Below are 13,246 nucleotides of genomic sequence, written 5' to 3'. Positions count from 1 at the left end.
CATGAAAAGTGTTTTCAAAAGCTGCTCACATTTACAAAACCTCAACCCACCCTTCATGCCAAACCTTCTTGACCTTAAACTCCTTACTTTTAAACAAGCCCACACCAACTGCTTAACTCCAACTTCTTTTTAGAGGCACTGCCAATTTGGTAATTAGCCAAACACCTATTAACTAACAATTTGCAAATGTGCCTCTTATAGAGTCCTGTAATGTGAAACACACCAGCAAGTTCTGAGACCTGCCTTTTTTTGAACTGTCAATTGTATTTTGTGAATAACTGAACACTTTATGTAACTGGATTATTAAATGCAATAAGGGTTAAACTGGTAATAAATTTTTTAATGTGATTCAATCACAGTGACAACTTAACCATAAAACACATGTTAAAAATGATACTTGCAGAATTACTATGTTCTTTGTGTAACTCTATATTTTATAAGCAATTTCATATGTGACTAATCCTAGTTATGTTTTAGACCTATGTAAATGATTCTTGGATTGTAATATCATGCACATTTATCACTTCAATTGGCCTGAACTTTCAGTCAAATAATATTTAATGGGTCATATATTTGATGATATGTTATTATTTCTTTGTAGAATGAAGATGGAACCATAGATTTCAGAGAATATGTAATTGGTCTGGTGATTCTGTGTAGTCCTGCCAACACAGAGGAAACCGTTCAGTTTGCATTTAAGGTAAAAGTAGTACTAATATTGCCACACTGTAAGATTGAACAAATAGTTTTCCTGTCCATGCACATCTTCCAAAATGAATTATCATTGAGGTATGAACACATTTGTATTTAAAATAATTAAAGGAAGATAATTGTTTCCTTGAAGAATTTTGTTCAAAAAGATTTGGTGCCATTATTTCTGTTGCATCTTCTCATGAACAAAGTATACTGCAAAGAAAATAAAAATGAGTAGAAAAAATTAAGAAGGAGCTGTTGAAATAGTATAATATATTTTGTGACTTCATAATATCATATTTCAATACTGTCTTCATAATTTACTTATGTGAACCAACAACAAAGGGGAAAATCGACCTTGAAGTAGAATGGCCAAACAGTGCAAGACATTTGTCTGCCTTATCTCAAGCAGAATTCAGTTGGCTGTACAGAAACCAAATGGAGCAAGAGCACTTTGTTTTAATATGAGCTACTACATCCGCACATGTTGAGATGAATCCCCTTTAGGTACCTGCTTTAGGTACAACTGCAAAAGATTTACAACTCCACCTTTCTCTAACACCAAGACACAAGATCCTTTCCAAGCAGATTGTGGCAATATTTGTGTTAATTGTATCAGTATTTTGTAATCTTTAGAAGCAGTTTCTGTGCCGTGAAACTTGATGCTTAGGAACCCTTTATGCTCAATCAGTTCCTTGATATGTAAAGTGTGCCTCAGCACAACGTAGTCAACAAAACAGCATTATTTCAGAGTGAGAGAAGATTACGTGATTACTTGAATTAATGTCCCTTATGATATTAAATTCACTTTGGTTGACAAATAAGACTACAAGACATAGGAGCAGAATTAGGCCATTCAACCCATTGAGTCCACTACACCATTTCATCATGGTTGATCCTGGATCCCATACACCTGTCGTCTCACCATATTCCTTGATGCTTCGACCAATCAGAAATATATCAACTTTCATTTTAAATATACCCATGGATTTGGCCTCCACCACAATCTGTGACAGAGCATTCCACAGATTCACCATTCTTTGGCTGAAAAATTCCTTCTTACTTCAGTCTAAAAAGTCACCCCTCAATTTTGAGGCTGTACTCTCTAATTCTACATACCCCCACGAGAGGGAACATCCTCTCCACGTCCATCTTATCTAATCCTTTCAATATTCGGTAGATTTCAATGAGATCCCACCAAATTCTTCTAAATTCCAATGAGTACAGGCCCAAGGCTGCCAAATACTCCTCATACGGTAACCCCTTCATTCCTGGAATCATCCTTGTGAATCTCCTTTGGACTCTCTCCAATGACAATATGTTCTTTCTTAGGTAAGGGGCCCAAAACTGTTGACAGTACTCCAAGTGCGGCCTGACTGGTGTCTTATTAAACTTCAGCATTATCTCCTTGTTTTTATATTCTATTCCCCTTGAAATGAATGCCAACCTTGCATTCGCCTTCTTTACCACAGACCCAACCTGTGAATTAACGTTCTGGAAGTCTTGCATGAGGACTGCTAAGTCCCTTTGTACCTCTGCTGTTTGAATGTTCTCCCCATTTAGATAATAGTCTGCACTATTGTTGCTTTTACCAAAATGCAATACCATACATTTCCCAGCATTGTATTTCATCTGCCACCTTTTTGCCCATTCTTCCAATTTGTTCAAGTCCTGCTGCAATCACATTGTTTCCTCAGCACTACCTACCCCCCCCCCCCACCTATCTTTGTATGATCTGCAAACTTTGCCAGAAAGCCATCAATTCCACTATCAAAATCATTGACAATGTGAAAAGTAGTGATCCCAATACTGATCCCTGAGGAACACCACTAGCCACTGGCAGTCAACCCAAAAAGGCCCCCTTTATTCCTACTCACTGCCTCCTGTCTGTCAGCCATTCCTCTATCTATGCCAGTATAGTTCTTGTAACACCATAGGATTTTAGCTTGCTAAGCAGCCTCATGTGAGGTACTTTGTCTAATGCCTTCTGAAAATCTAAGTAAATGACTTCCACTGCCCCTCATTTGTCCATCCGGCTTGTTACTTCCTCAAGGAATTCTAATAGATTTGTCAGGCAAGATTTCCCTTTAAAGAAACCGCTATGACTTCGACTTATTTTATCATTAGTTTCCAAGTACCCCAAAGCCTCGTCCTTAATAATGGACCCCCAACACTTTTCCTACCACAGAGGTCAGGCTAACTGGCCCACAGTTTTCCCTTTCTTTGCCTTCCTCCCTTCTTTAAGAATGGAGTGACATTTGCAATTTTCCAGTCCTCCAGCACCATGCTAGAATCAAGTGATTCTTGAAAGATCATGACCAATGCATCTGGTGTCTATTCAACAACTTCTGTCAGGACTCTAGGGTGTAGTCCATCTGGTCCAGGTGACTTATCCAACTTAAGACATTACAGTTTGCTTAGACTGTTATCTTTGTAATAGCAATGGCACTCACTCCTGCTCCGTGACATTCATGGACCTCTGGCATACAGCTACTGTTTTCCACAGCAAAGACTGAAACAAAGTACTTTTAAAGTTCATCTGCCATTTCTTTATCCCCATTACTACCTCACCAGCATCATTTTCCAGTGGTCCAATATCAGCTTTCACCTCCCTTTTGCTCTTTATATAACTGAAAAAACTTTTAGTATCCTATTTTATATTATCGGCTAGTTTGCCCTCATATTGTTCTCTGTTTGTTGGCTACGTGGAACAGTCTATGTTGCAAGTCTACACTGGTGACCAGCCCGTACTTTTCCTATGCTACATCAACGATTGCATGGTGCTGTTTCTTGCCCCCATGATGAACTATTCAGCTTAATCCACTTTGCCTCCAACTTCCACCCTACCCTCAAATTCACTTGGTCTACTTTTGCCACCTCCCTTCCCTTTCTCAATCTCACTGTCTTCATCTCCAGAGACAGCTCATACACCTATGTCAATTACAAGTCCACAGACTCTCACAGCTACCTAGACTGCACCTTGTCCCTCCCTACTACTTGTAAAAATGCCATTTCCTTTTCTCAATTCCTCCGTCTCCACCACATCTACTCTTGGGATAAGACTTTTCATTCTAGAATGAATGAGATGTCCTCCTTTTTCAAAGAAAGGGGCTTCCCTTCCTCCACCATCAAGGCTACCCTCAACTGCATCTTTTCCATTTCACACACATCTGCTCTTACCCCATCCTCCCATTACCCTATCAGGGATAAGGGTCCTTTTGTCCTCACCTACCATCCCACCAGCCTCCGCATCCAGCACATAATTCTCCAAATCATCCACCACCTCCAATGGGATCCCACCACCAAGAACATCTTTCCCTCCTCCCCCCCAACTTTCTGCTTCCCACAGGTATTGCTTCCTATGCGACTCCCTTGTCCAATCGTCCCTCCCCACTTATCTCCCTTCTGGCACTTATCCTTGCAAGCGAAACAAGTGCTTCACCTGCCCCTACACCTCCTCCCCTACTACCATCTAGGGCCCTAAACAAACCTTCCGGAGAGATGACACTTACCTGTGAGTCTGTTGGAGTCATTTACTGTATTGGGTATTCCCAGTGTGGCCTCCTGTACATCGGTGAGACTTTGTGTAGACTTGGGAGACCGCTTCGTTGAGCATCTACCCTCCATCCGCCAGAATAAGCGGGATCCCCAGAGGCCACCCATTTTAATCCCACTTCCCATTCCTATTCGGATATGTCCACCCATGACCTCCTCCACTGTCTTGATGAGGCCACATTTAGTTTGGAGGAACAACACCTTATTTTCCGCTTAGGTAGTCTCCAACCTGATGGCATAAACATCAATTTCTCAGACTTCTGGTAATGTTCGCCATCTCCCCCCACCCCCAATTAACTATCCCCTTTTCCCTCTCTCATCTTATCTCCTTGCCCACCCATCACCTCCCTCTTGTGCTCCTTCCCCCTTTTCCTTTCTTCCATGGCCCTTCTGTCTCTTTCACCAATCAACTTCACAGCTTCTTACTTCATCCCTCTCCCGTCCTGGTTTCACCTATCACTTGGTGGTTCTCTCTTCCCTCCCCCCATCTTTTTAATCTACTTCTCCGCTCTTTTTCTCCAATCCTGCAAGACTTTCATCCCATAACGTTGACTGTACTTTTCTTTGTTTTCTGCTGAGTTCCTCCAGCATTTATTGGGTGTTGCTCAGATTTCCAGCATCTGCAGATTTTCTCTTGTTCACTATCATATTTCATCTTTTCCCTTCTTATAGCTTTTTAGTTGCCTTTTGTTGGATTTTAAAAGCTTCCCAATTATCCGACTTCCCGCTCACTTTTGTTCAGTTCAGTTCGGTTCAGTTCAGTTTCAGTTTATTGTCATTTAGAAGCTGTGGTGAACTACATATACCTGTCTGGACATGCCCCCTGCTGACTGTTCCTGTGGCTCCTCCCACAGACCCCTGTATAAAGGCGATTGGAGGCACTGCTCCTCCCTCAGTCTCCAGGATGTTGTATGATGGTCTCTTGCTGCTGACAGTGCTTTCTTCCAGCTAATAAAAGCCCATCTCTCGCCTCACATCTCTGAGAGTTATTGATGGTGCATCAGAAACCACAAATGCAATGCAGTTAAAAAATGAGACAACGTTCCTCCAGAATGATATCACAAAAGCATATGACAAAACAGACTACACCAGAAAATCTACATAACATTTGGCAATCCCCAATTCAGAGTCCGGAGAGGCTGCTGCATATTAATATCACGCTACCATCTTATCGTGTTCCCCGGAAGGGAGCTCCAAATCCACCAGACAAAACAAGACTACCCAGACACACCAAGTCAAGAGACCAACTCTACCACCCAACAAACGAAAAACTAAAGCTACAAGACCTACACAAAACCATATAGTTACATATAGTTATAGTTAACATATAGTTACAACAGTGCAGAGAATACCATAATTGATTAAAAAAAACAGACCATGGGCACAGTAAAAATAGTCCAAAGATGTTAAAAGACTGTAAGTTTGAAAGAAACCACAACACAGTTTCCACAAGTTCTCAGGGTCCCAATAGACTCGTCATCCCACGCCGGCGGCAGAAGGGAATACCCCCGGTATGGACTTCCAAGGTGCTTCCGGACTCAGCCTTGCAGATTTTGTGTTTGTGATGATGATATACCAAATAGTGTTTACTTTTATTACACTAAAGTTGACAACAGCATTGGAGCGCACACATTGGGTTAAACAAAACATTAAAATCTGGAATTGTTGCCACTGATTCATTGTTACTGCTCATTCTGTGCTGTTTTATAACATTCAGCTCAATTAAAGGAGATGAGTGACTTGATGAGAACGTGAGAAAATGCATCCTGTTTGGCAAACTCAGTGACTGCCATTGTGAGCCTGCAGTTTCATTCAGTATGTTTTGGAGCACATTATTCTTACAGGAGGTTCATTCCTAGTGGATTAGTCAGGAGTTTCCTGATGTTGCTCAAGATTTCCAGCATCTGCAGAATCACTGTGTCTCACAATTTTGTATTTCAGGTTCTGCCTTACTCTGACGTAAGGCAGGATCTCTGTACTTTGTAAAATTCACACATCACTTAATTATTTTGTATCATTTTCATTAAGGTTAACTATAAGAATTTTTTCTTTCATTCATTAAAAAACACAGGACAAAATCTTAGTTTGATTCTATTTGTGCCATTTTCATTTATCACTTGTATTAACTTTGGTCTTTAGGTTCTGTCATAGAATTCAACTTTACAGTCATAGTGCCAAAAAAGGTGAAATCATTTCTGTGTAGAATATAAATATACTAGAATTACCTCGCTTCATATTTCAGGTGTTTGACATGGACGGAGATGGATATATAACTGAAGATGAGTTCTCCCATCTCTTGCGATCTGCGTTCAGTGTGCATGATCTTGATGTTTCTGAATTGTTCAAAACAATTGATGTAAATAATTCTGGGAAGATTTCATACGGTAAGTAAATGTTAATTTTGCAGTTTCTAGTAATGAGAGAGTGTTTTTATTTCTCTGTGCTTGGTTTTATTCCCAACTCTTTCCACACCCCCCACCAAACTTCTATTTGTACATTACTATTGACATAGTAAATTTGCCCCAAGCCAGTTTTGTGGAACCTAACTAAAAGCTTGGTCAAAAAGGTAACTTTAAAAAAAGTTTTGTTAAGTATAGTGGAAAAGCAGAGTGACTTGGAAATAGAATTTCAGAACTGAGGGACTTGGCAGCTGAATGTATAGTCAGGAATCAGGGGTATGGAGAGAAAGCAGGTACAGGGTTCTGAGTTGGATGATCAACCATGATCATACTGAATGGCGGTGCAGGCTCAAAGGGCCGAATGGCCTACTCCTGCACCTATTTTCTATGTTTCTATATGTGGCAGAAAATTAAATTTAGCTTTCAACAAGAGGCCACAATTAGAGCACCATACTTTAGCAGGTCAAAGTGTTTGAGCACATAATAGTGATGGTGAGAGGTGTGGTATCAGAAAAGTTTGAGAGCTATGGTGAGATATAGGGATTTCAGAATCACATTATGTGAATTCCTTTGCCTTGTTTATTCTCTGAAATGTATTATCTTCCAGTTCTTCAAATTGTATTCAAAATGTTTTATTTTTGTACTCACCTAAAGAATTCATTGGAATCATCTTGTCACCAAGGGATTTTTTTATCACCCACACTGCCTATTTTAATATCTTCATGCTTTTGGCAGTTCTTAACATTCCTCAGACTGGCAAATGGGGTGGATGGCTTTGTTCTATTCTGAAATTGTATGACTTTCTCTATTCATAACCCAGCACATTGAAAACATTAGTTCAACATGCTGCTGTAACTTCTGTAAATTTTTATGTAAATTTATTCAGAAATCTCTGATCAGCTCTTAGAGTGTGCAAACAATGCCTCCATTTAATTATCAAATAAAGATAGTGCCTGTTTGTTGAAAAGATCTTTTTAGGAATAATTCTGTTCTTTTATACAGAACTCCATCAAAGTTCTGAAGCATTAAAACACCAGTAATAGGAACTATTCTTAAATTGTTCATGTCAATTCTGGGTAAAGGTGATCAGATCAGCATATCTCTTCCTTAATAAATGTTTCCATGTTGGAAGTAGAAACCTTGACAATCTAATATAGATCATTATTGTTAAAAATAATTATTCTGCAGAATTTGTGGAGCCATACAACACAAAAACAGGCTTCTTGACCCATTGCATATACTCTATTCAAATCATCAAAAATCCATCTATATTAATTCCATTTTCCGGCACTTAGCCTTTTATGTCTTAGTGATTCAGGTGGTCATCTTGGCAGTATTTAAATGTTGTGAGAGGGCCTATCATCACCTTCCTCTCCACCAGATTGTAAACAGCTGAGTGGAATAATCTTCTTTGGATCCCATCTAAAGATCCTACCAGTTACTTGAAATCTATGCCCACTGATTTTATACATCTCTACCATAAGCAGCTGGTGCATATCACAAGTCCTGGTTATGTGACCACTGACACCAGGCAGACAATCTCTGAAGAGTATCTATAAAGGCTGGGGTCACCTATCTTGTAAAGACACTGCCCAGAAGAAGGCATTGGCAAACCACTTCTATAGAAAAGTTTGTCAAGAATTATCATGGTCATGAATATACCATGATCACCCACGTCAAATGGCAGGGCACATAATAATGATAATGATGAAGAATGGTTCTTTACTATGTACTCAGTGTACATAGTACATAGTTCAATTGTATACCTCATTCAGGTGTCTACAGCCACCCAAGCCTCCTTAGAAATCTAACACAGCCTAATCAGTCACTTCTCATAACTGAAATACTTCATCCCAAAAAAAATCCCAATGATTCTTTGCAGAACCTTCTTCAGTGCAAATTACAGCCTACGTAGAATATGGCAACCACAACTGTACACCATACTCCTAACTAATGTTTTATAAAGTTTTACATTCTCGTTTTGACTTTTATGTCCTAGCAAATGTAGCGAAGTATCACATATGCTTTCTCAACCATTTTCAGGGGTCCTTAGAGTTCACATCAAAGTCCTCTGTTTCTCAGTTCCCCCCCATTACCATTTACTGTGTGGCTGAGTCTTCTTCAACTTCCTGAAGTACTTCAACTCCTTAGCAGAAAGAAATTCCATCAACTACTGCTCTACTCATCTTACCAATTCCTCAATATTATCTTGTAGTCTTGAACTCTTCTGATCACCATCAACATCATCACCAATTTTCTAGTCATCTAAAAACCTACTAATCATACCTCCTACTTCAATATCCAAATTATTATTATATATAATGAGTAGTAGCAAATACAGTATAACATAAATCCCAGCATGGATTCCTGTGGCACATCAGTATCACAGGGTTGCAATCACAAAAGTAACCTTCCATCATAAGCCATTGCCAACTTGCTCTGGATCTCATAGGCTCTTGCCTTTAGACTCCCAGGTGTGATCTTGTCAGAGCTAATTGAATTTCATGTAAATTATATCAATTTCATTGCTCTCATAAATGCATTCTATAACCTCTTTGAGAAATTCTGGTTGGTGAGACAGGACTTTCCCCCTAACAAAGCCATGCTGACCATCTTTGATTTATCCCTGATTTTCCAAGTGCAGAAGCTTTATCACACCACCGTTGATATTCAGAGCATTTTAAAGGAGACCTTAAATATTATGTTGTAAATTCTCTCCCTCTCCTTCCCCTTGGACACCCCCCCTGCCCCACCCTAACCTATGCTGACAGTTTGTGATTTTTTGTCCAATACACCACCTATCTGGAGCAAATACAGTGATTATTGTTTTGTGGGAGGCTTTTACTTTTAACATCATTCCCAGCTAAAAAGAGTAACTCATCTTTATCAAACTGCAATTATATTTTCCTTAAAATATTTCTTTTTTCTTTGGCATTGATCAATCATTTTCCTGGAACTGGCTTACTTACCTGAGATGACTTCTAACACAGTGCTGAAATGTGACTCTATGAAAACTGTTAAATACATGTCATTTTATATTCTCACTCATCATCTTCAGGTCCAATAAACAGAAAAATATGATTTTACTAAAAGTAGCAAAATTCTTGAAATTATAGCAATAATTTCAATAGCATGTCAAATTATGATGAACCCAACCACTTTTAAAATAACTGCATTCTATTTTGTTCAGTTTGTGTTGTGTTCACTCATCTACAACTAGTGATAAGACCCACGATCAGGACATACGACAAGGCTGGAGCTCAAAATACCCCTTTATTCAATAAAACCTCTCAATTACAAAAATCTCAAAACCTAACTGTACATGCCAGAGCATGACTATTTAAATAGTTTGCCCAAGAACAGTCAAGACGTTGATAAGAACAACGACCAGTCAGGGAAATTCAGCCTGGGATTGGTTGTCAGTTGACCAATAGGTGTTCATTGTTTTGACTGGCCATCACACCACCCTTTTGAAGATGATTACCTGTAGGGTTTGAGCTGAGAATTGATTTGGATTGGAACAACCGACTTATGCTGATGATTAGTCCTCAGTGGTTGCAGGCTGTCACTTTCTTGTCGCGATGGTGCTTGTGGCTGGTTGTGGCACTGGTGGTTGGTTCTGTTGAGATAAATCCAATTCTTCCATGAGGAGATTAAGGTTCAGTTCAGTGTTTGATGATTTGCCCGACAAACGTGCCTTTAGGGGTATGTGGCCACTACTAGTTGATGTGGCAGTACCAGCGACGTCTGACTACGATAACTTCATATACGGCACTTTCCCCATTCGTTTGACAATCTGACCTTATACCCAGAGGCCTTACCCCTTGCGATACTATCTGGGCCACACTGCAGCTCTGGGCTCGAATGACTTCACCCATTAACTGAGATCTGTGTTGCTGCCTTTGTGCACCCGACCAAGAACATTTGAAATATTGATGGAACCAAAGACCAATCGGTGAAAATCAGCCTGGGATTGGTTGTCAGCTGACCAATAGGCGTTGGTTGTTTCAGCTTGCAGTAACAGTTTGAAAGTAAATTTATTTTATCAGGACAAGCTATTGTTAGGGAGCAGTGCATGAGGCAGTATTTCAATGTTTGTGAGGGCTCTTATTCACATCAAAGTCTTCTTTCATCTGTCAATTAAACATATAGTATGTTCATATATCATTGCTTCCCCAATCATTAATCATTTTGTTACATCAATGTTTTCATTTGAAGTCAATGACTAGAAGTAGTTTTGAAAATCATAAGTATTTCCTTTAATATTTTATATCTAGAGCCTTGTGGTGTCTCTAGAATTTTATTACAAAAATATTTGGCCATTTTCAGCCTCTTGCTGAAAAATGCTTATGCATTGAATATTCAAAACAGAATTATACATCTGTTTTTGATTTTCATTTCACATTGTTTCACCAAAGGTACAATGGAAGTTGCAGCTGTGTGTGAGTTGCTTTCTTATTTTGTGGAATTTATGAGCATAAAACGGTGTTAAATGCTTTTCTGACTTTTCATATAAAAATTTGCAACAATTAATCATTTTCTAATGAAGCATTTGTTTTTAATTCCTAGAAACTTTCCATGAGTTTGCTCTGAGACGCCCAGAATATGCCAAGCTGTTTACCACATACTTTGACCTTCAGGAATATATATCATCACAGACATCAAATACTGATGACGATGATCTAGAAAAACCAAATAAAGTGCAGCCAGTCGCTTCTGATGATAGCTTTAACAGCTCTGACAAAAAAGAAGACTAAGCTTGAATTACTGCATTATATTCTGAAGAGGAGTTGCAGAAATTTCAAATTTTATTTTTTGGCAGAATTCTGAGATGCCTGCAGTAAAATCTGCCAGCTTTTAATTTGTTATTGTACAAAGTGATGGTGTTCTACCATCTCTGATGCTTCATTCCATTCATATATTGGCATTTCTTAATCAGATGCACACAATAAAACCAACATTTATCCTGGGTATTTTAATTACATTTTATTTAAATTAAAAACAAGTCAGAACCTTGCATTTACAGTATATAATAATTTTAACAAATTCTATGGCTTTTCAGCAAATAAATACAAAAATTAATTGCTGGGTGGGGATTAGCAAGAGTTATCAAAAGCTTCACCAAAGCTTTGAGAAGGCATTTGGAGGTGGAGAGGTAAATCAAAGAGTTCCAGTAGGGAATTGCTGAGATTGCTAATGAAGCAATTGAAGACTTTTCATACGAACAATGAGCAAGCAGAATATTTACAAGTTTTCATTGCTGAGCTTTAGTGAAATTTCAGTATTTTATGACTTAATACAAGTCCAGATTCTACTCTTAAATAGACTAAATGAATCATAACTTGTACATGTTTTATTCTGATGTTTAATTTGCTCACTTTTCAGTTATAATGATGCTATTGTGCCTTTATGCAAAAAACCTAATTATTGTAGGTAAATAACATGTGAACAACAAATTAATAAGCAACCCACACAAATTAATATATATTAGAAAATATTAATTTTGTTAAAAATGTGTTTGCAGTTATATTCAAAGTCAACCGTCAAGATCAAGGTATTTCTTGACTGCTGAATTGCATTGCCAGCTTCTTTAGTTCTTCTTTATATTCTTTGGTATTGAAACTAAAAAAAAATGGATGTAGGTAGCTGTACCATAGAAACTATACTTCAGCAAACTATGATGAATCTGGATTTTCTTTTATAATGACAAGAAATATATTTTTGTTAATTCGCTTAGTTTCTCATTGCAAAATCACCTGTTGAATTTCACAAAATGTAACTGTCACAGATACAGAGTAAAGAAAAACCCAAGCTACCTTACAGTGTTTATTGAGTTTTGACAGGGCTTATTGACTTTTAAAACGACTTGCATTTAGAACATATTTTTCTGTGTGCGTATTGATCTCAAAGTCATTATCTCTCCTAAAAAATACATAGCTACATCCTAAATTTATTGGGAGCTGGAAAACAATCATTTTAAATAGGAAAGATCATATTTTAAATGTTTTCTTTAAAGCAGGATTGACTAAGTTTTAAAGGGGAAATGCTGCAAAAGCAAGTTATATTTAGAGTTCAATTCTAAATTGCTGCATGTCAGTAGGAAAACTTTTGTGACTGATGTTGGTGCTACATAAATTCACGAGGAGTAAGTGAAGCATTCCAGGCTAATTTTTACAAAAGAATTGAAGGCTTTTTACTGGAAAAGTTCTCAAAGCTAACAGCTACTTATGTGAATTTTCCTTGCTTTATTGCATAATGATGCTGCTTTGCAATGTTCAAAGTTTAGAAACTAAGCAATAGTATATGATTTAAATGTAAATAAATACTTTGGTGATTTTACTCTGATTGTTTAGTGAGTGATTTCTGCATCTGAATCAGTAAATGAATTGAGGACCTTCAGTCCTGAAGAAGGGTGTTAGCCTGAAATATCGACTGTTTATTCATTGCCTTAACTGCTGAGTTCCTCCAGTTTGTGATTATGTTCCTGTGATTTTCTGTGTTGCTTGAAAATATGGTGGTAGTAGTTAAATGCCATCTTAAAAAAAATGTTACTGAATCATGCAGGTTGAGTTTGATGCAACATCTGAAAGGTGAAAAAA

The 13,246-nt window shown here is 38.1% G+C and overlaps 1 protein-coding gene across 1 annotated transcript in view; it reads left to right on the top strand.

The window, feature by feature from the left end:
- lpcat2 (lysophosphatidylcholine acyltransferase 2) overlaps window positions 1-12,986 on the top strand; it is a 77,267-nt gene extending 64,281 nt beyond the window's left edge. Inside the window, exons 12-14 of the mRNA XM_073069977.1 lie at window positions 602-700; window positions 6,491-6,632; window positions 11,217-12,986. Coding sequence (XP_072926078.1) covers window positions 602-700; window positions 6,491-6,632; window positions 11,217-11,404 — 429 coding nt within the window. The 3' untranslated portion in view covers window positions 11,405-12,986. The remainder of the gene's footprint in view (window positions 1-601; window positions 701-6,490; window positions 6,633-11,216) is intronic.
- Window positions 12,987-13,246: the final 260 nt, after the last annotated feature.

Source organism: Hemitrygon akajei, chromosome 17 (genome assembly GCF_048418815.1).
Source record: "Hemitrygon akajei chromosome 17, sHemAka1.3, whole genome shotgun sequence".
NCBI lineage: Eukaryota > Metazoa > Chordata > Chondrichthyes > Myliobatiformes > Dasyatidae > Hemitrygon > Hemitrygon akajei.
The sequence above is the reverse complement of the archived record's forward strand: the minus strand, read 5'-3'. Positions and strand labels throughout refer to the sequence as shown.